This window comes from Gorilla gorilla, chromosome 15, assembly GCF_029281585.2.
Source record: "Gorilla gorilla gorilla isolate KB3781 chromosome 15, NHGRI_mGorGor1-v2.1_pri, whole genome shotgun sequence".
NCBI lineage: Eukaryota > Metazoa > Chordata > Mammalia > Primates > Hominidae > Gorilla > Gorilla gorilla.
The window spans coordinates 17,512,123-17,534,538 of NC_073239.2; the positions used below are offsets into that span (position 1 = coordinate 17,512,123).

Below are 22,416 nucleotides of genomic sequence, written 5' to 3' on the forward strand. Positions count from 1 at the left end.
ATATGTCTTTTCTTTTTTTTTGAAACAGTCAAGTGGATTATCGAGCAAAACTTTGGGCTTGCAACTTTTGTTACCAAAGGAATCAGGTAAGAAAACATCCATTGCATGCCGGGCTCAGTGGCTCATGCCTGTAATCCCAGCACTTTGGGAGGCCAAGGCGGGCGGATCACGAGGTCAGGAGATTGAGACCATCCTGGCTAACACAGTGAAACCCCGTCTCTACTAAAAATACAAAAAAAAAAAATTAGCTGGGCATGGTGGCGGGCGCCTGTAGTCCCAGCTACTCGTGAGGCTGAGGCAGGAGAATGGCATGAACCCGGGAGATGGAGCTTGCAGTGAGCCGAGATTGCACCACTCTACTCCAGCCTGGGCAACAGAGCAAGACTCCGTCTCAAAAACAAACAAACAAACAGATAAACAAACGAACGAAAAAAAACCCATAAAACATCCATTGCAGATGTTAATGCCAAAATACTAGTCGTGTAGAAAAATGCATATTTAAAAAAAGATACAAATAATTATTTCTCATTTAATGAAAATGCCTTTTTAAAAATAATTAAATGATCCGGAAATACTTTGTTTAAAATTTTATTAATCTTTCTAGCCTATAATTTGTTAAAAATTTTTGTTTTTTTTCTATTTGTAGTTTCCACCTAGTTATGCTGGTATATCTGAACTGAATCAACCTGCTGAACTTTTACCTCAGTTTTCTAGCATTGAATATGTAGTTCTGGTAAGAACCTAAGGACAAATATTTAAGAAAGTTTTAAAATTTATACTGAAATAATTGTTAAATTGTGATGATTTAGAAGGAATCATGCTTAATTCTCACATTGATTTGATGGAACATTTCAAAGGTAAGAACTGTTGAGGTCAGTTTGAGCAGGGTAATTCCTATGTTGTACTTATTTGATGGGTGGCCAAGATACTGGGTAGGGTGGTGTGATTTGCTATACTGAGTAGATCAGTAAACAATAAAGTATAAATCTTGCTTTGTAGTTGGAAGGTCAGTTAACAAATATTTAGTCAATATGATGCTGGAGTTGGCTAATGTATCCTCCAGGTCTAATTAATGAAAATGATCTTGCATTGGTCTTTAGGAAAATCATTTTTATTCTCTTTCTGAATACTTAACATAGTTGTTTACATGTTTTAGTGTGGAAGTAATATCTTTTATGAATGTTTTAGAGAAAACAATTATGGTTCACTTGGACCATTCAGTAATTTGTCCAGCCTGGCTAGTTTCTAGTTATCTGAAAATCCAAGTCAGGTTTACTAATTATTTTAAAAGAGTCAAATGAAATCTTATGCATGTAGTTAAATAAAATGGAAAGTGAAAGTCCCCTCTGTGTAACTATACCTCGTGTTCTTAAACTTAATTTTTCACCTGATGATATGTCTTAGATCTCTCTCCATGACAGTAGAAATAACCTGTTTCATTTCTGAAATGGCTTTACTAGGATTCTTTTGTATCTGTTATTTAATTAGTTCCCTGTTGACTGTCTTGTATGCTGTGCTTTAAACTACATATTTTTTCTTTTCGGTGAATTTTTTAAAAGCGTGGTCCTCAGATGCCTTTGATATTCCTCTATGTGGTTGATACTTGCATGGAAGATGAAGATTTACAAGCCCTGAAAGAATCCATGCAGATGTCATTAAGTCTTTTACCACCTACAGCTTTGGTTGGACTTATTACTTTTGGGAGAATGGTTCAGGTTCATGAACTTGGATGTGAAGGCATTTCAAAAAGCTATGTCTTCAGAGGAACAAAAGATTTGTCTGCCAAACAACTGCAGGTAAACAACAAGAATGGTAGTTTTCACCTATCTGAAAGTTACTCTATATATGTTTATAAATGCCTTCTGTATGTTTCTAGGACAAATTTTTATTATGAATAACTAATATAATTGTATTATAACAAAGGCTTTAAATTCAGTGCTGGCTTCAGTTTTCTTTTCATGTGCCTTAAATTGTTATACAGATTAAACACCCTTCACTTTTAACTATATCTTTAAAATTTAAAGTCAAACCAACGGTATTTTACTAGAGATTTGAAGGGCTTATGAAGAGTCATGCTGAAGGCTAAGAGAGAGCAACTGCAGAATATTAGGTTGTTTCTTTTTTTTTTCTGAAGAGTTCAGCTTTTTTATTGAACATGTTATAAAAGAGGTTTAGTCATAAAGACCAAAGTCCATGTCATCATCATACTCCTCAGGTTCTTCTTTCTTTTTTTCCACTTTCTTTTCCTCAGCTGGGGCAGCAGTGGTGGTGGGGGCAGGACCTTCTGCAGGTGCAGCACCAACTGTGGGAGCGGGTCCACCAGCCACTACATTGCAGATGAAGCTCCTGATGTTGACATTGGCCAGTCCTTTGCAAACAAATCAGGCCAGAAAGGTTCAACATTTATATCAGCTGCTTTAACAAGGGCATTGATCTAATCCACTGTGATGGTCACCTCATTGTAGTGCAGAATGGGGTCCAAGTAGATGCAGAAGAACTTGAGATGGAGGCCATGATGTGGGCGAGTGCAGGGCTGGTGCTGCCTGACATGGTGCTAGTCACCTGATGAAGTGAGGGTCTCACCCCAGTGTGGTCTTGGCTTCCTCATAAGAACCGAGCACCTTGGTGGCAGCTGAGGAGAGAGCTTTTGTTTCTTAACATTTCACTTAAGAACTAAATACTTTTAGTATGTTTGGTGAGGGAAGTTATTTTGAGACTGGACAATTTTTAGTGTAGGAACTATGGTTACATATGTTTTTTAGTGGTTTTTATCACTGGGACAAATTGAAGCTTTCTCTTCCAAGGCAAAGGAGTTACGTGTAGCATACTAGGATCATCTGCTCAGATGAACATCTTTTTTTCTGCCCAGAGATTTTGATAGTCCATAAGAGAGTAAAAAGTGAATGTCTGTTTGTATTGGGAGATAGTTGGTACATATACCTTATATATATAATATAAGATTGTTCATGTAGGTACTTTGAAAAAACTTTCTAAGTAATTCTGGTGCAACTCCTAGTTGAGAACAGTTACCCTAGAATATGATAGATAAGCCTGGCATAAAGTTGACAGACGTAAAATCAGACTTTAGAGGCTTCCAGGTAGACCAAAATGAAGAAGAAAGGAAGAGATTTTTGAGGGTGAGTCTAATTTGAAACTTGGCAGACTGAGGTAGTGGTGCTGCAGTTAACTAAGAGAACATACTAGGGGAATTTGCAGGTTTAAATGGGGAGGATAATGAGTAATGAATGCGTTAGTCAATGAATAGTGAATAAGATTTGAGAAGGTAGAGAAAGTTGAAATTTGTTCTTTTTCTTCTGAGACAAGAGTCTCGCTCTGTCACCCAGGCTGGATTGCATTGGCACAATCTTGGCTCACTGCAACCTCCACCTCCCAGGTTCAAGCTATTCTCCTGCCTCAGCCTCTCGAGTAGCTGGGACTACTACCTGCCATCATGCCCAGCTAATTTTGGTATTTTTGTAGAGACGTGGTTTCACTATGTTGGCCAGGCTGGTCTTGAACTCCTGACCTCAGGATATCCGCCTTCCTCGGCCTCCCAGAGTGCTGGGACTACAGGAGTGAGCCACCGTGCTCGGCCTGAAGTTTGTTCTTTTAAGAGGTTTGTTGAAGGTAATGAAGGAGGAGATAGCATGGGAATTTGAGAGAGAACTGAGTTAAAGAGATGTACTTTAGGAGGAAGGAGAAAGGAAAGAGACTAAAGAGGGTGAGTTAAAGCAAGAGTGAGATGAGGAAGGTGAGGTTTAGGAAGACAGTAGGGATTCCTTCAGGAGCACAGGAAGTGGAGCACCTTAGAGAGGAGAATCATGTTTCCATGAGACAGGAGAGAAAGTGAACCAGTTGAAATCTCTGTGCTTTAGTTTTTTTCAATTGTAAAATAGAGATAGTAATAGTATATACCTTATAGTGTAATCATGAGAATTAAATGAATTGCACATTTAAGCATTTGCTACTATTAATGTTATTATTAAATTATGAATTTATTTAGAATAGTTTACTGTTCTGATTGTAGAGTACCTTTTACTTATATAATGCATATGAAGCACATAAAACATCTTCCTTTTTTTCTTTTTCTTTTTTTTTTTTTTTTTGACACGGAGTCTTGCTCTGTCACCCAGGCTGGAGTGCAGTGGCATGATCTTGCAATCTCTGCCTCCTTAGTTCAAGTGATTCTCCTGCCTCAGCCTCCCGAGTAGCTGGGACTACAGGCACATGCCACCACACCCGGCTAATTTTTTTTTTTCTGTATTTTTAGTAGAGACCGGGTTTCACAATGTTGGCCAGGATGGTCTTGATCTCCTGACCTCGTCATCTGCCTGCTTTGGCCTCCCAAAGTGCTGGGATTACAGGCGTGAGCCACCGCGCCTGGCCAATTTTTGTATTTTTTAGTAGAGACAAGGTTTCACCATGTTAGCCAGGCTGCTTGAATTCCTGAGCTCAGGTGATCCCCCTGCCTCAGCCTCCCGAAGTGCTGGGATTACAGGTGTAAGCCACTGAGGCCGGCCTAGTTTTTTTTTGTTTGTCTGAGACAGAGTCTTGCTCTGTCACCCGGGCTGGAGTGCAGTGGCACGATCTCAGCTCACTGCAACCTCTGCCTCTTGGGTTCAAGTGTTTCTCCTGCCTCAGCCTCCCAAGTAGCTGGGATTACAGGAGCACATCACCATGCCTTACTAATTTTTGTATTTTTAGTAGAGTTGGTGCTTCACCATGTTAGCCAAGGTTGGTCTTGAACTTCTGACCTCATGATTTGCCCACCTTGACCTCCCAAAGTGCTGGGATTACAGGCATGATCCACCGCACCTGGCCCTACTTTTTGTATTTTTAGTAGAGATGGGGTTTCACCATGTTGGCCAGGCTGGTCTTGAACTCCTGACCTCAGGTGATCCACCTGCCTCGGCCTCCCAAAATACTGGGATTACAGCTGTGATTCACTGTGCCTGGCCACATCTTCCTTTTTTCAATAGGCAAGTGAATGCCTGCAGACTGAATTTTTTTTCTCCATTGAAACATGTTTATTTTCTTTCCCTATTTAGATTAAATTTCCCTATTCTTTCCCTATTATTAGTTGAAAAGAGCCTGGCCTTTGCTCCCCAGATAGTCCTGGATTCAAATCTTAAACTCTTCTGGTTGTATGATCCTGGGTTTATGTCTTTGCTGATTATCTCATCCTTCATAGAAAGGAATAAACAGTACCTATTTTGCCAGGTTATTAGTACTAAATATGGAATTCTCAATATGGTATAAACCCTTATAGAGCTTTATAGAAAAACCTGGATTTAAAATCTTGCTTTGTTACTTACTGGTTGTGTAACCTCAGACAAATTACTTAGTCTTTCTGATTGTCAATTTTCATTTATAAAGTAGAATTTAAGAAGAAATCTATTTCATTATTGTTTTGTGAGGAAATAGTATATATAAAGGTTTTAGCATAGAATATGGAACATATTAAGTTCTTAGTAAAGAGTTGCTGTTTCTGCTAACAGTATAGGAAATATTGCAGGATTAGTTCACTAATTTTATCTTTGTACATCTTTAGACTTCAATTTTCTGTTACACAGTTTTATAACTCCAGTACTTCATGACTAAGCATTTCTAGATTCAAGAAAAATTTAGTATAACATTATTTTCATTTGTCTAGAGAGAAGTTGTGCACATATCTGAAATTCAAAACAAAGGTGGCAGTTGGTAGTTTGGTTATGAATTACATTAGAAAATCAAGATGTATATATGTACAAAGTATGTTGAGCCTTATAACTCCCCAAGTCCTAACACTTACTACTGTTGCAATTTTACATTTATTTATCTGTTGATTTGATTAATTTATGTTTCTGGATTTTAATTTCCATGAGGGAAGGGATTAGTTAGTTTTTACCATTGTATTCCTGCCACATAGCAGGTGCTTATGATATAGTTTGCTGAAATGGATGAATGAATATAAATTAAGAAGTATGGACATTTAAGTTACACAACAATTTATTTTGACTGTTAATTAGAAATAAAGTATTTTTGAGCTAATATGCCTCCTCTTTGGTTATATAACACCTTGTGCTTTGCTCTCTCATGATGATTATTTTGTGTTATTGTTTTCTTGATAATCTCTCCCACTGGATTCTTTGTTTTCTGTGGAAGGAGACCTTGTATTTTTTATTTTTGTGTTTCTAATGTCTAGCACAGCATTTTATACATGATAAATAGTTGATAAATCCTTGTAAAAGTAATTAAATGAATATTGCACAAGTAATCTCTTTACAGGAAATGCTGGGGCTCTCTAAAGTACCAGTTACTCAAGCAACACGTGGTCCTCAGGTACAGCAGCCACCTCCTTCCAACAGGTAATAATTAAATATGATGAAGAGAATTTGACCGTTTCTGTAGCTATTTTAAACATTCCATACCCTTGAACATAGGCATTCAGTGATACTATATTGTTAAATATTTTTAGCAATATAAGTAAATTGTATTAACATACTTTTTAAAGAATTGAGTCAAAATCATGTCATTAAAATGGTTTGTTTTTTGTCTTAACAATGTAAGGAGTTACTTTAGTTTTGTTATTTTCCTTATTTTTTATTTTGAACTTTGGAAAAAACTTGTTTTTGTGTGGCTTTAGGGTAGCCAAGGTTTTTATTTTTTCTTCTTAGCTTTAGAGGTAGCTTTTCCCGCTAAGGTTTCTGGAGTGCAGTGGCATGATCTTGGCTCACTACAACTTCCGCCTCCCAGGTTCAAGCAATTCTCCTGCCTCAGCCTCCCAAGTAGCTGGGATTACAGGCATGCACCACCATGCCTGGCTAACTTTTGTATTTTTTGTAGAGACGGGGTTTCACCATCTCAATCTCCTGACTTTATGATCCTCCCTCCTTGGCCTCCCAAAGTGCTGGGATTACAGGTGTGAGCCACCGCGCCCTGCTAGCTTTTTCCCCTAAACTTTCTAATCAGAGGTAGTATTACTAAAATTTAGTTGATGTATTTTCTCATAATTATTTCAGTAACCTAAAACTTACTAGACTAGTGAGAGATGAAATCCTGAAGTACTTGGTTTGAGTGTTTCGTTTATTGTAGTTGTATTCAAAATGTGGTTTCTGGGGCTGTTATCATCATCACGTGTCACCTAGGAATGCGTTGGAAATGCAAATTCTTTGGCTCCACTCCAGACCTACCGAAACAAACTCTAGAACTGGGACCTAGCAATATGTGTTAAAAAAAGCCCTCCAGCTGGTTCTCATATACACGAAAGTTTGAGAACCATTGGTCTGCTGTGTGTTCAGAGTATTGTTTTCTATTTTTAGGAAAGTGAAATTTGTTTCTCGAACTCTCACCCATAAACATTTACAAATGGCTTTTTATTTAATTCTGTTTCTTAGATTCTTACAACCAGTACAGAAAATAGACATGAATCTCACAGATCTTCTGGGAGAACTCCAGCGAGACCCTTGGCCTGTACCACAGGGAAAGAGACCTTTGCGTTCCTCTGGAGTGGCACTTTCCATAGCTGTAGGACTGCTGGAGGTAGGGAAGATGGTTTTGTTTTGGAATGTAAAGTGTGTGTGTGTGTGTGTGTGTGTAATTGTAAGGATAAGAAGAACCAAAGTGATTTTTTTCCTCCCTATTCTCTCACTCAGCATCAACAAAGACTACTTCTGTGGTTTTCCCCCACATACCAACCAAGCAGTTCTGCCTTCGATACCACCTGGGTGTCCTGTAATTCAGTTCAATTCTGATACTATCTAACTGGAGATAACATCACATCTCACAGATTGAGGGCTCAGTCCCACAAGACTGCCCCCCCCACTTAAGTGCCAGTCACGTAGTAGGTTGTCACCTATACTTCTCTGATAGACTGGCTGTAAATTGGAAACTCTTGGGTTTGATTAATTTGCTAGAATGGCTCACAGAACTCTAGGAAACACTTTGTTTCTCGGTTTATGATAAAGATATTACGAAGAATATAGATGAACAGTCAGATGGACTAGATGCATAGAGTGAGGTGTGGGAGAAGGGGTTCCAAATTTCTGTGGCTTCTCTGGGGCACCACCCTCCAGGAACCTCCACGTATTCATTTGTCTGGAAGCTCTCCAAACTGTTCTTTTGGCTTTTCATGAAGGCTCACTGCATAGGCATGATTGATTACATCACTGGCCATTATCCCCTCTCTCCTTCTGGAGGTTGGAGTGTGGAACTCAAAGTCTCAACCTTCTAATCAGGCTTTAGTCTTTTCAGTGACCAGCCCCCATCTTGAAGCTATCTAGGAGTCGTTTTATTAATATACAAAAGGCACTCTTGGCTGGGCGCCTCATGCCTGTAATCCCAGCACTTTGGGAGGCTGAGGTGGGCAGATCACCTGAGGTCTGGAGTTCGAGACTAGCATGGCCAATATGGCAAAACCCCATCTCTGCCAAAAATACAAAAATTAGCCAGGTGTGGTGGCGGGCGCCTGTAATCCCAGCTACTTGGGAGGCTGAAGCAGGGAGAATTGCTTGAACCCAAGAGGCGGAGGTTGCAGGGAGCTGAGATTGCATAGCTGCACTCCAGCCTGGGTGACAGAGTGAGACTCCGTCTCAAAAAACAAAAACAAAAAACAAAAGGTACTCTTATCATTCTACAGATTCCAAGGCTTTTAGGAGCTGTGTGTCAGGAAAGGAGAGGAAAAAAATATATTCACAGTATTATAGGAAATGGTATGTATAAGATAATATTGAGTGAAAAAAAATCAGGTTATAGGACAGTGGGTGTATGATTTTATCTACGTGAAGTGTTTTCCTCCAGCGTGTTGTCTTGCGTATTGTTTTGTATATATCCTGTACAGACACGATTCTGGAAAGAAGTTCACCCAGATGTTAACAGTGATACAATAAGTGGAGTTTTAGTAGAATTTGAAGATTTTATACTATACATATCTTAGCTTTAGAATTACAAAATAGTGGCTGGGTGCGGTGGTTCATGCCTGTAATCCCAGCACTTTGGGAGGCCGAGGTGGGTGGATCACGAGGTCAGGAGATCGAGACCATCCTAGCTAACATGGTGAAACCCCATCTCTACTAAAAATACAAAAAAAAAAAAAACTAGCCGGGTGTGGTGGCACATGCCTGTGATCCCAGCTACTCCGGAGGCTGAGGCAGGAGAATCGCTTGAACCCGGAAGGTGGAGGTTGCAGTGAGCCGAGATCATGCCACTGCACTCCAGCCTGGGCAACAGAGAGAGACTCCATCTCAAAAACAAAACAAAACAAAATAGTTTTTAAAAATGTTTTTAAAAAAATTTGAAATGCTATCAAATTTACAGAAAAGATGCAAGAAGTGTATAAATACTTTTTTTCTCCAAACTATTTGAGATTGTGAACCCCAAATATCTGAGATAGTCTCAATTAATTTAGAAAGTTAATTTTGGGCTTGGCGTGTTGGCTTACGCCTGTAATCCCAGCACCGTGGGAGGCCGAGGTGGGTGGATCTCTTGAGGTCAGGAGTTCGAGACCAGCCTGAGCAACATGGTGAAACCCTGTCTCTACTAAAAATACAAAAAAATTAGCCAGGTGTGGTGGCAGGCGCCTGTAGTCCCAGCTACTTGGGAGGCTGAAGCAGGAGAATCACCTGAACCTGGGAGGCAGAGGTTGCAGTGAGCCGGGATTGCACCACTGCACTCCAGTCTGGGTGACAGAGTGAGACTCCATCTCAAAAAAAAAAAAAAAAAAAAGAAAGTTTATTTTGCCAAGGCTGAGGACACGTGCCTCTGGAGGTCCTGATGACATGCGTCCAAGGTGGTCAGAGCACAGTTGGTTTTATAAATTTTCGGGAGACATGAGACATCAATGAACATATGTAAGATGTATATTGGTTCCATCCAGATAGGTGGGACAACTCAAGTAGGGAGGGGCTTCCAGGTCACAGGTAGGTGAGAAACACAGGTAGGTGCATTCTTTTGAGTTTCTGATTAGCCTTTCCGAAGGAGCAATCAAATATGCATTTATCTTACTGAGCAGAGGGATGACTTTGAATAGAATGGGAGGCAGGTTTGCCCGAAGCAGTTTCCAGCTTGACTTATCCCTTTAGTTTAATGATTTTGGGGTCCCAAGACTTACTTTCCTTTCACAAGATTAAGTTGCAGATATGATAGTCCCAACCCCTTGAAACTTTATATTTCCTATGAACCAGGATAATCTCCTATATAACCACAATATAAAACTATTATAATTAAAATGTTAACACTGATACATTACTACCAGCTAATTCTCAGACCCCATTCAAGTTTTACCAGTTGTCCCAGTAATTTCCTTTACTGAAAGGATTTAGTTCAGTCCTGCATTTATGGCTATATCTATTTACTCTCCTTCAGCCTGGAACAGTTCCTCAATCTTTCCTGATCTTTGGAAGTTTCAGACCAGTTATTTGGTAAAATGTTCTTCAATTTGAGTTTGTCTTGAAGTATTCTTATAATTTGATTCAGGTCTTGCATCTTTGGGAGGAATGTCACAGAAGTAATGCTGTGTTCTTATTGTTACATTTTACAGGTGGCACATGGTTTTCATTTGTTCTGTTACTGATGATATTCACTTTGGTCATTCATTAAGGTTGTATCTGCCAGGGCGCTCCACTTTAAAATTACTCTTTTTTTACCCCTTTGTAATTAATAAACATTGCAAAATGTTAGGAACCCCCATGTTGATTTGTTTCATTACTGCTGATGTTAACTTTCCTTACTTGGTTAATGTTGTTTTTGTCACTGTAAAGTTACAGGTTTTCCTATTGTAATTATAAATATCTTATTAGGAGATACCTTGAAAATATGTGAATAACCAGTGTACTCAGCAAACTTTTACCCAGTAGTTTAGCATCCATTGATGATTCTTTTCTGATCAATTATTATTATGATGCATGCCAAATAGTGGCTTTCTAATTCCATCATTTCTACATTTATTAATTGGCTTTCTACTTGAGGAAGAGCTTTCTCTCCTCTCCCATTTACGTATTTATATATATATAAATTTATATACACATATATATATATGTAAATACATACAGAATACACACTGGGTGGATTCTTACATTCTTATTTTATACAACGAGATACATTCCTTTACTATCATAATTTACTTTGATGCTTAAGTTTTCCCCAATTTGGCTAGTGGGAGCCTCTTCAAGCTGCTTCTGGGTCCTTATTAAATGCTGCATGTTTGCTTAAATACTTCCTTTCTGGTATAGTAAGTTGTTCAGGGCTCATCTTATCCTTTTCCTGCTCTGGACCTGAAATGAACCACTTAGGAGCTCTGTTTCCTTTTAGCCTTGGTTCTACCAAGAAGATAATGCTTCATGTGCACCCTTACCCTGTGTGTCATTAATTCTAGGTCCCAGTGGATGGAGCTAAGAAAAAGATGTATGTGCATATATATGTATCTATATATGTATATAAAATCATAAGTATATGTGTGTGCATATGTCTACATACTCTAATATGCATCTATATCTGTATTAAAATAAAAAAAATTATATTAAAAACCAGTGATTCTTTCAGGTATGTTCAATTCAGTACCACAGGGTTTATTCTATCCTTCCCACTTTTCCATATTTGTAACTCATTCTCTATGAGAAACCTGCTCCCGTTATCAAATATATTTACTTATTTGCTCAGTCCTAGAATATATAGAATAGTTTCAGAGTTTCTAGCTCATACCTCTGTTAGAAAGAAGCTTAGGAGTTAGAGCTCAATATTTGTTTAATGTTCGGAGAATATATAGTACAAAATATAATTTTCAAAAGTTAAGTGGGTTATTCCCCTCCACTGCCCTTAGTGTGATTATGTTATTCTTTGCTGTAAGTTTTATTTGTATCTTCTAGTAAATTTCTTAAGAAGACTTAAGAGTACAGAATTTCTTGGGCTGTTGAATGTTTAAACTTTTTTCCTATGGTTCTGATAGTTGAAGAATAGCTTGGTTGGATATAAAAAGCTTTGGTTCTAATTTTTTTTTCCTGGAGTTTTTGGAAAATGCTTTTTCATTATTTTCTTACCTTGATGTGTGTGTGTGTGTGTTTTTTTTTTTAAACAGAGCCTCTGTTGCTCAGGCTGGAGTGCAGTACGTGATCATAGCTTACTGCAGCACTGCAACCTCAAACTCCTGGTCTCAAGCAGTCCTCCAGCCTCAGACTCCTCCCAAGTAGCTGGGACTACAGGCCCATGCCACTATGCCCAGCTAATTTTTAAATTTGTAGAGACAGAGTCTTGCCATGTTGCCCAGACAGGTCTCAAACTCCTGGTCTCAAGTGATCCTACCACCTTGGCTGGTGTTTTTTGAGAAGGCTGATACCAGCCTTATTTTCTTGCCCTTGTAAATTATTTGATCATTTTGCTTGAAGGTCTTGAGGAATTTTTTTTTATCTTGTAGGGTTTTTGTTGCAGGTTAATTTTCTCTAGTATGTGGTAGGCCCTCTTTATATGTATTTTTTCCTATAAAGTTGTCTTATAGCTTTAAATAGTAGTTTTGTTCCATTGTTTTATTTTATTTAAGAACTCCCGGCCAGGCGCGGTGGCTCATGCCTGTAATCCCAGCACTTTGGGAGGCCGAGGCAGGCGGATTACCTGAAGTCAGGAGTTCGAGACCAGCCTGGCCAACATGGTGAAATCTCGTCTCTACTAAAAATACAAAAATTAGCCGGGGGCGGTGGCACACACCTGTAATCCCAGCTACTTGGGAGGCTGAGGCAGGAGAATTGCTTGAACCCATGGACAGAGGTTGCAGTGAGCCGAGATCATGTCACTGCACTCCAGCCTGGCTGACAGAGCAAGACTCTGTCTCAAAAGAAAAAAACAACTGCCATTATATATAAATTGACTCTTCTTTGCTTGCTTTTTATTTCAGCCATCTTTTTATTTCTTTATTTCATTTTCATTCTCTTGGTTTTTTTCTTTTCTTTAGTGCCTCTTACCAAGTTTTCATTTGAATCTGTAGTCGTTCTTCTAGGCCTGCTGTTTGTTTCCCTCTTCTCTCTTCTGTGTACTTCTTCCCAAACTGCCCTTGATCTTTTTGGAGAATTGCAGTGAGAGCATGAGAGATACAGTTCACGGGGATTTAGTGGGTTTTTTTCCCCTCCAGTTGTAGGAAATTTGAAGTTTGGATGTTCTTTGTGTCATAGTTTTATGAAAGTATCTGTATATAGTTTTATTTGCTCTTTTCTTTATTTTTTCAGCTTTACATGACTGCTATTATCTCAAATACCCAGAATGAAGAGAGTATTTTTGTTATTAGTTAAGAAAGTTATAGAAGTAATAATCATACCTTGTGAAAACATTCAAACAATATGCAATGGTATATACAAATAAGTAGAAGACAAATTTCCTTGTTCTCTAGATTTGTTAACCATATGATTTTATTTTATTTATTTATTTTTTAGATGGATTTTTGCTCTTGTTGCCCAGGCTGGAGTGCAGTGGTGCAATCTTAGCTCACTGCAACCTCCACCTCCTGGGTTTAAGCGATTCTCCTGCCTCAGCCTCCCAAGTAGCTGGGATTATAGGCACCCGCCACCCCGCCTGGCTAATTTTTTGTATTTTTAGTAGAGACAGGGCTTCACCATGCTTAGCCAGGCTGGTCTCGAACTCCTGACCTCAGGTGATCCGCCCACCTCAGCCTCCCAAAGTGCTGGGATTACAGGTGTGAGCCACTGTGCCAGGCTAATCATATGACTTTAAAAATTATCATGAGGTTTATATCGTTTACATTCTGTTCTGAAGCCGTAGTGTAGGTTGAAAAATGTACTCTATTTTGTCCAATAACCACTTATAGAAATTAGAGATAAAATAGCCTTTCTAATATGACAATACAAATATTAATTGTGGAATAAAGTAGAGCAATTTTACACAGAGAAGGATACTTTCATATATAAAAGTCATAGGATATCTTTTACATTTTTTTCTAGATCCTGTCACTTCCTTTGGATCATACCCAGTTGCTCTTTTGTTTCTTATAAGTATTCTGAGTTCTTCTGTATTCAAACATTAAAAAAAAATGGCCCTCTCATTTCATTGGTATTTTGGGTGGCTATAGAATTCTAGTTTCAAAATAGTCTTCACTTGGAAATTCAAGTCATTCCTCTCTAGTTTTCTGACATAGACATACAGTTTATTGATGATAATTGGATGCAGTCTCGTTCTTTTTTTAGGAAACTTATTTTTTCACTAGACATTTTTAGAATATTCTCTTTAATTTTGGAGTTCTGAAATTTTGTTAGGCTGTATTTAGGTTTGATTTTTTCTTTCTTTAATTATGTTTGGTTTTGGTAGACCCTTTAATTCTGAAAAATATTGTCATTCTTCAGCTTAATTTATTTCTCTTTCTATTCTATATTTGTTACATTGATGCTGGACCTCTATATCTCTTTATATATTAATTTTTTTCCTCATATCTTTCTTTGCTCCTATTTATATGAGATTTCCTCAGCTTTGTTTTCCATATTTCTAGCTCAGTCTTCAGACATGCTTTTTGGCCCATCCATTGAGGTTTTAAAAATTTTCTTAATGCTTTTATTTCCAGAAACTTTTGAGAGTTGTCATGTTTGTTGTGATATCCATTGTAACATGTGCTTGGTTCTGTATCTCTCAGCCTCTAATTTTCATGCAAAGACCCTTCTCCAGGCAGATGGCCTACTTTCTACAGAGAGCAGTTCTTAGGAATTGCTGATGGCAGAATCTGTCATCAGCTGCTGTATCTGGAGGTATAGATTCACACTGTTTCTTATTTGGTTCATTGCTGCTTTTTGTATTTTTTGACTCCAAATATGGAGCTTTTTGGGCATCCTCCTTTGGGAAGATCTGGGGCTTACTTTTGATATCTGTGATATGTTTCGTTGATTCTTTTGATAATCCAATACAATTTATTGTTTGAATTCCTCAAAATTTCTGATCTACTGCTTGCATTATTTCCTATCTTTAAATTTTATGTACTTTTTGTTTTTTTTTTGAGATAGGAGTCTAGTTCTGTTGCCTAGGCTGGAGTGCAGTGGCATGATCATGGTTGACTGCAGCATCGAACTCCTAGGCTCAACCAATCCTCCCACCTCAGCCTCCTGAGAAGCTGGGACTATAGCATGTCCCATCATGCCCAACTGATTTTGTTATTTGTTTATTTTTTTGAGACAAGGTCTCCCTTTGTTGCCCAGGCTGATCTTGAACTCCTGGGCTAAAGTGATTCTCCCCCCTTGGACCCCCAAAATGTTGAGATTAGAGGCGTGAGCCACAGTGTCTGGACTATTTATTTATTTTTAATTTTACTTTATTTTATTTTAGACAGTGTGTCACTCTGTCATCCTGGCTGGAGTACAGTGGTGTGATCTTGGCTCACTGCAACCTCCACCTCCTGGGTTCAAGCAATTCTCTTGCCTCAGCCTCCTAAGAAGCTGGGATTACAGGTGTGCGCTACCACACCTGGCTAATTTTTGTATTTTTTTAAGTAGAGACAGGGTTTTGCCATGTTGGCCAGGCTAGTCTCGAACTCCTGGCCTCAAGTGATCCACCTAAAACAACTTTTCTCTTATTTCATTGACATCTTGTGAGGAAGGGGAAGTAGATTGGGGTATTCAATCCATTAACTTGGACTAGAAGTGTAAGTCATGCATACTTTTTTTCTCTCTCTCTCTCTCTTTCTCTCTCTTTCTCTTTCTTTCTTTTTTTGACAGAATCTTACCGTGTTGCCCAGGCTGGAGTGCAGTGGCCCAATCTCGGCTCACTGCAACCTCCACCTCCCGGGTTCAAGCAGTTCTCTGCCTCTGCCTCCCAAGTAGCTGGAATTACAGGCGCCCGCCACCATGCCCGGCTAATTTTTTGTATTTTTAGTAGAGATGGGTTTTCACCATATTGGCCAGGCTGGTCTTGAACTCCTGACCTTGTGATCCACCCGCTTCGGCCTCTGAAAGTGCTGGGATTACAGGTGTGAGTCACCGTGCCGGGCCTCTTTCTTTCTTTTTTTTTTTTTTTTTGAGATGGAGTCTTGCTCCATTGCCCAGGCTAGAGTGCAGTGGTACAATCTTGGCTCACTGCAACTTCCACCTCCTGGGTCCAAGCAATTCTCCTGCCCCAGCTTCCTGAGTAGCTGGGACTACAAGCATGTGCCACCATGCCCAGCTAATTTTTATATTTTTAGTAGAGACAGGGTTTCAACCATGTTGGCCAGACTGGTTTCAAACTCTTGCCCTCAGGTGATCCACCCACCTCAGCCTCCCAAAGTGCTGGGATTACAGGCGTGAGCCACTGCGTCCAGCCTCTTTTTTTTTTTTTTTTTGAGACGGAGTCTCGCCTTGTTGCCCAGGCTGGAGTGCAATGGCGTGATCTTGGCTCACTGCGACCTCCACCTCCCGGGTTCAAGCCATTCTCCTGCCTCAGCCTCCCGAGTAGGTGGGACTATAGGCGTCTGCCACCATGCCTGGCTAATTTTTTGTATTTTTAGTAGAGATGGGATTTCACCATGTTGACGAGGCTGGTCTTGAACTCCTGACCTCAGGTGACCCACCCGCCTCAGCCTCCCAAAGTGCTGGGATTACAAGTGTGAGCCACCATGCCAGGCCTTTTTTTGTTGTTGTTCTATGATACTTGTGTTCTAAACATCAAAAACAAAAGTAAAACACCAACAAAAAAATAGAAGAGCCAGGTGCAGTGGCGTGTGCTTCTCATTCCAGCTACTTAGAAAGCTCAAGTGGGAGGATCACTTGAGCCCAGGAGTTAAAGTCCAGCGTTGGCAACATGGTGAGACCTTGTCTCTAAAAAAAAAAAAAAAATAGTAAAAAAAAAAAATTAAAAACCCAAAACAAAACAAAAGAAGATGTTCACTCTTCCACTTTTCTCTCCACTCTTCCTGGTCTAAGATGAGTTAAGCAGGAGAAATATCCATGTTTATAGGGATTAGGCTCATAGATTAGTTTAGAATTAGGAATGTACTACTATATACCATAGGATTTTAAAAGAAAGTTGTTCAGATACCTTTGTTTTTAAATTTCATTGTAAACATTTGATTATTTTATTTCTTAGAAAATATATGCTTTTCTCTTATTTAGAAGGAATATGTAAAAAATTATCAGAAATGTATATTCATATGTTTTCTTTTAAACTCTTGACTTTTTTTTCAATAGTGTACTTTTCCCAACACTGGTGCTCGTATCATGATGTTCATTGGTGGTCCTGCTACTCAGGGGCCTGGAATGGTGGTTGGAGATGAGTTGAAGACACCTATAAGATCGTGGCATGACATTGACAAAGACAATGCCAAATATGTTAAAAAGGGAACTAAGGTAATTTTGACTTTTAAATATTTTTGCCTTATTAGAAAACAGGTATTCATTTGCTGGCAGAAGAAGAATACAAATAGTTTTTGATAGAAATTGGTATTATACAGTTTGATACTATAACTGGTATTCAGAATTGGAGAAATATTCATTTTTTCTTGATAATTTGTTGTAATTTTTCTGGTTTGAAATATTTAAACACTTCATAGTACGTGTCAGTAGGTATCTCCTTAAAAATTATTACGAGAGAGACATTCTATGCCTTTTTAAATATTCATGTTAAAGAATGTCTTTCTGTTTAGGAAAAGTTGTTTTTACATTTTTCAGTTTTTCATTTCCAAGAGGCAGTCCTTAATTTTTCCTTTAGATATGAATATTGTTCATAGCTTAAATAGTCCATCATTTTCTTGTAAGCTGTTTTATGTTCATCTAACTTCCCATTTTTTGGGTTTGTGTAAGTGCATTTCACTAATGTTGATTTTTGACTCTCTTATATTCGTTCTATTTGTTAATATCTCTTAATTTTTAAATTCTCTAGAGTTCAGTTTTAGTTTGGTTTGTGCTGTATCATGTATTTTTTGATAGTCTTCATCAGTATTATATATTTAAAAGTAATTTATGACATAATTTTTGCCACTGTTAGTGGGTGCTTTTCTTTCTTGCCAACTAATTTCCTTTTTGAGCTTGGAATTTTTCTTGGTTACAGCTTCAAAAAAGGTTTTAGATTCACTTATCTTACTGCTTTTTGTATTTTCTCTATTTTTGGATGTTTTTGTTACTTGGGTATGGATTTAGCTAGGAAAGAGAGCTCTCTGTTGTTTTTCTTTCTTTTTTTTTTTGAAGCAAAGTCTCGCTCTGTTGCCCAGACTGGAGTACAATGGCACGATCTCCACTCACTGCAAGCTCCACCTCTTGGGTTCATGCCATTCTCCTGCCTCAGCCTCCCTAGTAGCGGGGAATACAGGCGCCTACCACCACGCCCGGCTAATTTTTTGTATTTTTAGTAGAGACGGGGTTTCACCGTGTTTGCCAGGATGGTCTTGATCTCCTGACCTCGTGATCTGCCTGCCTCGGCCTCCCAAAATGCTGGGATTACAGGCGTGAGCCACCACGCCCAGCCTGTTGTTTTTCTGCTATGTTTATATAGGAAGAACAAGATATGCAATATGCCTTTCTTTAAGTTTGGCTTCATTTAGGGGTTTATCTAGAAAGACTGGCTTTTAAGGAAAAAAACTGTGAAAATGTCAGACTCACAGAAGTTGTTGTATAATTTTATTAACATTACAGAAAGTTAAATAACAAATCATAATTTAAATTATGAGTTATTCTTTTAGTCCTTCTTAGATCATTTTGATCTGTTAATGGAAAAAAGATTTATAGGACAATTTTGTATATTATTTTAATTAAAAAAATCTTTTGTAGCATTTTGAAGCATTGGCTAATCGAGCTGCTACAACTGGCCATGTTATTGATATCTATGCGTGTGCATTAGATCAGACAGGTCTCCTGGAGATGAAATGCTGTCCCAACCTTACTGGGTATGTATTTAAATTTTTACAGTTTTTGTAATTATAAGCAAATGATGACATTTACTGATATAAACCAATAATGACCATTTAGGGAAAAGTGTCATCTTCCCACTACTTCAAGGCAACACATCTGTTAGTAGTTTTTGATACTCCTTTCAGTAAAGCACACTTTTAAATTTGTTTAAAAATATGGAGTTATAAAGGTCCAACCCTGTTTCTAAAGCTCACTTTGATGTCTTGAAGTCATTATTTTGATTTATTACTTCAACAGCATTTTTGAGATAAAATTCACATACCATAAACTTACCATTTAAAATGTACAGTTTGATGCTTTTAGTATATTTACAGGATGCACAGCCATCACCATAATTTGTTTAGAACATTTGCATTACCCTAGAAACTATGTTCCCATTAGCAGTTACTTCCCATTATTCCCTCCTTTTTCTTCTCACCACCCTCTCATCCTTAGACAGCTGATAATTGCCTGTTCTGGATATTTTATAAAATGGAATCAGAGGCTGGGTGTGGTGGCTCATGCTTTTAATCCCAGCACTCTGGGAGGCTAAGGCAGGTAGATCATGAGGTCAGGAGTTCAAGACAAGCCTGGCCAAGATGGTGAAACCCTGTCTCTACTAAAAATACAAAAATTAGGCGGGCGTGGTGGCAGGCACCTGTAATCCCAGCTACTCAGTAGGCTGAGGCAGGAGAATTGCTTGAACCCGGGTGGCAGAGGTTGCAGTGAGCCGAGATCATGCCACTGCACTCCAGCCTGGGCGATAGAGTTAGACTCCGTCTCAAAAAAAAAGAGGAATCAGAGCCGGGCACCGTGGCTCCCAACTGTAATCCTAGCACTTTGAGAAGCCGAGGTGGGAGGATTATCTGAAGTCAGGAGTTCAAGACCAGCCTGGCCAACATGGTGAAACCCTGTCTCTACTAAAAAACATAAAAATTAGCTGGGCGTGGTGGCACGTGCCTGTAATCCCAGCTACTCGGGAGGCTGAGGCAGGAGAATCACTTGAACCTGGAGGTGGAGGTTTCAGTGAGCCAAGAAGATTGTGCCACTGCACTCCAGCCTGGGCCACAGAGTGAGACTCTGTTTCAAAAAGAAGGGAATCAAATGGTCTTTTGTGATTGGTTTCTTTTACTCAGCATAATTTTTTCAAGATTCATCCAGACTGTAGAATGTACTAATATTTTATTTTATTTTATTTTTATTGCTGAGTAAAAAGGGAACAAGGGGTTAAAGTGCATTTAATAGTATTCCGTTTGATGGATACACCACATTTTGTTTAGGAATCCATCAGTTAATGAACATTTCATTTCCACTTTTTGGCTACTGTGAATAATGGTCCTTTGAACATCGTGTTCAAGTTTTGGTGTGGAGATTATATTTTTGTTTCTCTTAGGTATATATCTAGGAGCAGAATTGTTGCATCACGTAGTAATCTGTCCTTAACATTTTCAGGAACTGTCAAACGATTTTCCCAAGTAACTGTACCAATTTAAATTCCCATTACCAAAGTATGAGGATTCCAATTTCTCCACATCTTTGTCAGCACTTGTTATTGTCTGTATTTTAATTAATTTTTTTTAGATGGGGTCTTTCTCTGTTACCGAGGCTGGAGTGCGGGGTGCAGTCATAGCTCACTGTAGCCACAATGTCCAGGGCTCAAGCAATCCTCTCACCTCAGCCTCCTGAGTAGCTGGGACTACAGGCACATGCTACCACACCTAGCTAATTATTAATACTTTTTTTTTGTGGAGACGAGGTCTCACTTTGTTGCCCAGGCTGGTCTCGAACTCCTGGGCTCGATCCTCCTGCCTCTGCCTCTCAAAGTGCTGGGATTACAGGTGTGAGCCACCGTGCCCAGCTTATTGTCTGTGTTTTTGATGATATCTGTCCTAGTGGGTGTGAAGTAATATCTCATTGTGGTTTTCATTTGCATTTCCCTGAAGACTAATGATGTTGAGCATCTTTTTATGTGCTTACTAGCCATGTGTATATCTTTGGAGAAATGTCTATTCAGAGTCTTTACCCATTTTTAATTTGGGCTATTGATTTTCTTTTTATTGAGTTAAAATAGTTTGTTATTTGGATATAAATCCCTTTATCAGATATATGACTTACAGATATTTTCTCTTATGGGTTTTTTCCCTCACTTTTTTTTTTTTGAGGCAGAGTCTCACTTTGTCGCCCAGGCAAGAGTGCAGTGGTGCGATCTAGGCTCACTGGAACTTCTGCCTCCTGGGTTCAAGTGTTTCTCCTATCTTAGCTTCCCCAGTAGCTGGAATTACAGGTGTGCACCACCACACCCGACTATTTTGTATTTTTAGTAGAGACAGGGTTTCATTATGTTGGCCAGGCTGGTCTCGAATTCCTGACCTCAAGAGATCCACCCACCTCGGCCTCCTAAAGTGCTGGGATTATAGGTGTGAGCCACCCCGCCCGGCCTCCTTCACTTTCTTGATGGTATTGTTTGCAGCACAAAAGTTTTAAATTTTGATGAAACCTGTTTCATGCTTTTTCTTTCTTTTTTATTTTGAGACGGAGTCTCGCTCTGTCACCCAGGCTGGAGTGCAGTGGCGTGATCTCGGTTCACTGCAACTTCTGCCTCCCAGGTTCAAGCTATTCTCCTGCCTCAGCCCAAGTAGCTGGGACTACAAGCGCCTGCCACCACGCCCAAGTAATTTGTTTTTGTATTTTTAGTAGATACTGGGTTTCACCATGTTGGCCAGGCTGGTCTTGAACTCCTGTCCTTGTGATCTGCCCTCCTCGGCCTCCGAAAGTGCTAGGATTACAGGCCTGAGCCACCGTGCCCAGCCTTGATTTTTAAAAATTTTTTAATTTTTAAATTTTGAGACAGAGTCTCACTGTGTTGCCCAGGCTCGAGTGCAGTGGTGCAATCTCAGCTCACTGCAACCTCTGCCTCCCAGGTTCAGCAGATTCTTGTGCCTCAGCCTTCCAGGTATCTGGATTACAGGCATGTAGCACCATGCCTGGCTAATTTTCGTATTTATTTCAAGTTATCTGCCCGCCTTGGCCTACCAAAGAGAGCTGGGATTACAGGCATAAGCCACTGTGCCCGGCCAACAATTGATTTTTATATGTTGATTTTACCCCCTGCAACCTTGTGGAACTTGTTTATTAGTTTTAATAGTTTTTCTGTGGACTTCTTAGGATTTTCCCTATATAACATCATGCCATCTGCAAATTGGTATTGTTTTACTTCTTCCTTCCCACCTGCATGCTTTTTCTTTTCCTTGCCTAATTGCCCTGGCTGGAATGTCCAGTACAGGATTAAAAATGTGAGAGTGAATATCCTTGTGTTGTTCTTGATCTTTGGGGTAAGTCGTTTAGTCTTTTTTTTTTCTTTTTTTGAGATGGAGTTTCCCTCTTGTTGCCCAAGCTGGAGTGCAGTGGCACGATCTCGGCTCACTGCAACCTCCGCCTCCTGGGTTCAAGTGATTCTGCTGCCTCAGCCTCCTGAGTAGCTGGGACTACAGGCATGCGCCACTACACTCAGCTAATTTTTGTATTTTTAGTAGAGACGGGGTTTCACCACGTTGGTCAGGCTAGTCTCGGACTCCTGACCTCAGGTGATCCACCTGCCATGGCC

At 39.3% G+C, this 22,416-nt stretch overlaps 1 protein-coding gene across 1 annotated transcript in view; it reads left to right on the forward strand.

Annotated features, from left to right (window-relative positions):
* The window catches only part of SEC23A (SEC23 homolog A, COPII coat complex component), a 71,166-nt gene that overhangs the window by 10,130 nt on the left and 38,620 nt on the right, over positions 1 to 22,416 (forward strand). The window contains exons 3-9 of the mRNA XM_019010017.3: positions 29 to 86; positions 647 to 733; positions 1,560 to 1,796; positions 6,268 to 6,347; positions 7,377 to 7,521; positions 17,118 to 17,276; positions 18,693 to 18,808. Coding sequence (XP_018865562.1) covers positions 29 to 86; positions 647 to 733; positions 1,560 to 1,796; positions 6,268 to 6,347; positions 7,377 to 7,521; positions 17,118 to 17,276; positions 18,693 to 18,808 — 882 coding nt within the window. The remainder of the gene's footprint in view (positions 1 to 28; positions 87 to 646; positions 734 to 1,559; positions 1,797 to 6,267; positions 6,348 to 7,376; positions 7,522 to 17,117; positions 17,277 to 18,692; positions 18,809 to 22,416) is intronic.